The sequence below is a fragment of the Temnothorax curvispinosus genome, unplaced genomic scaffold, assembly GCF_003070985.1.
Source record: "Temnothorax curvispinosus isolate PA1 unplaced genomic scaffold, ASM307098v1 QBEX01012301.1, whole genome shotgun sequence".
Taxonomy (NCBI): Eukaryota; Metazoa; Arthropoda; class Insecta; order Hymenoptera; family Formicidae; genus Temnothorax; species Temnothorax curvispinosus.
In genome coordinates this window covers 2,971-4,509 of record NW_020222081.1, presented here as the reverse complement: position 1 = coordinate 4,509, position 1,539 = coordinate 2,971, and the positions used below count along the sequence as shown (strand labels likewise).

General features: G+C 36.6%; 1 protein-coding gene across 1 annotated transcript; it reads left to right on the top strand.

The window, feature by feature from the left end:
- Window positions 1–12: 12 nt before the first annotated feature.
- Window positions 13–1,501, top strand: LOC112462360 (F-box/WD repeat-containing protein 9-like). The gene is made up of 2 exons (XM_025028085.1): window positions 13–297; window positions 604–1,501. The coding sequence occupies exons 1-2, from the start codon at window positions 34–36 to the stop codon at window positions 700–702; spliced, it is 363 nt and encodes a 120-aa protein (XP_024883853.1). The 5' UTR covers window positions 13–33; the 3' UTR covers window positions 703–1,501.
- Window positions 1,502–1,539: the final 38 nt, after the last annotated feature.

Below are 1,539 nucleotides of genomic sequence, written 5' to 3'. Positions count from 1 at the left end.
TTTTAGATTCCAGGTGAAGCGATCCCCACGTGCATGAGTATGCGACGGGATAATTGGGTTTGCGTCGGGGACACCAAGGCGAAGTTGTACATGCTAAATCCAAAGAACAATTTTGAGCTAGTGAAATATTACTCCACCCAGCATGAGTATTCTCCCGATGATCCGATAACGGGGGTGATTCTGACGCACGGATGCCTGATAACGAGTTGCAAAAACGGCATGGTCAGAATTTCGAGCCCTACGGATCCACCAAAGCTCATCGCTACTAAACTTGTAGAATACGGAAATAACGGCAGCGTGAGTATTACACGCGTAAGATTTGTCGAAAATGTATCATTGACTTTGATGAAAAGATTCGTTAAGTATCTACGTATAAAAGCCTAGTTTACACCGATCTCTACGCGTATTAAATAGTAGGTATATTTGAGCTGATCAGCCAATATAATCCAACTAATTTACTAGTTATTTACCATTTAATACGCGTATCAATTGATCGATGTAAATTAGTAAATAAAAATACAGTTGAAAACGACATTCTTACAAGTTTTATCTTGCAGTATTGTACATTGCATTAAATATTATATGTAATTTTTCATGTTGCAGATGGACTACTTGAATGACACTCTCGCGATAGTAAGCTGTTCTACTCTCAACGTATGGCGTCTGAAATCGAAATGTTTAACGAAACGTCATATTGAATAAAAAATATTTCTATGTGTTTTGTAGCTATTCTGCAGTAATATTGATTTTGATATGTAATACGTGTTCTTATTCTTTCTCATGATACTGTTTTAAAGCGTCGTTCTAATATGCAATGTGATATGGCTCCTGCACACAGAATACGCGTGGCAATGCGGCAAAGCGGCAAAGCGGTGACCGTGCAATCACCACTTTATATTAGTCAGTTATATATCTATTACTTCCGGAAAAGCGAGACAATGATCTGTCACCGCTTTGCCGCATTGTCGTGTCCTGTGTCCAGGAACCAATAGATACCGTTTCGTGAAATTAGAAATAGATATCTGTTGAAAATACGTTTCTGTAGAAGCTTTACTAACATCGCTTACGATTATAAGTTGAGCGATAATCACAGTTATAATTATAAGCTAAGCTTATCTCAGCCAGAACGCTGATATCTATTTGACATTTAAAGACGTCGAATTGATATCTATATATAGATGTCAATTTGACATTTATTGATGTCGAATCGACATCAGCATTCTGGCTGGGATAATTACAGCGTATTCATGTTGGGATCTTTTATGTTGAGAGGAATAAGAGAAAATGTACTTTTATACTATATAATTAAGTTCCATAAGCATTTAAATATATTTTATATATTGCATTAACGTATGACGCGTATCGTATCATTAGGGAGTTTTTGCAATACGGTTCTTTCAGACACGGTATTGCAAAAACTCCCTATTGTTTTGTTGTTCTGTAAATTTTTCTGACAAGGCTTTATATTTTAATATAACGTATTTCCTCGTATGAGAGAGAGAGAGAGAGAGAGAGAGAGAGAGAGAGAGAGAGAGAGAG

What these genes read in the sequence shown, in the direction of transcription:
- LOC112462360 (XM_025028085.1), top strand. Translation starts at nt 34, where the DNA reads ATGAGTATGCGACGGGATAATTGGGTTTGCGTCGGGGACACCAAGGCG. An exon ending in AATACGGAAATAACGGCAGC is followed by an intron (nt 298 to 603) that starts GTGAGTATTACA and finishes TTCATGTTGCAG; the next exon opens with ATGGACTACTTGAATGACAC.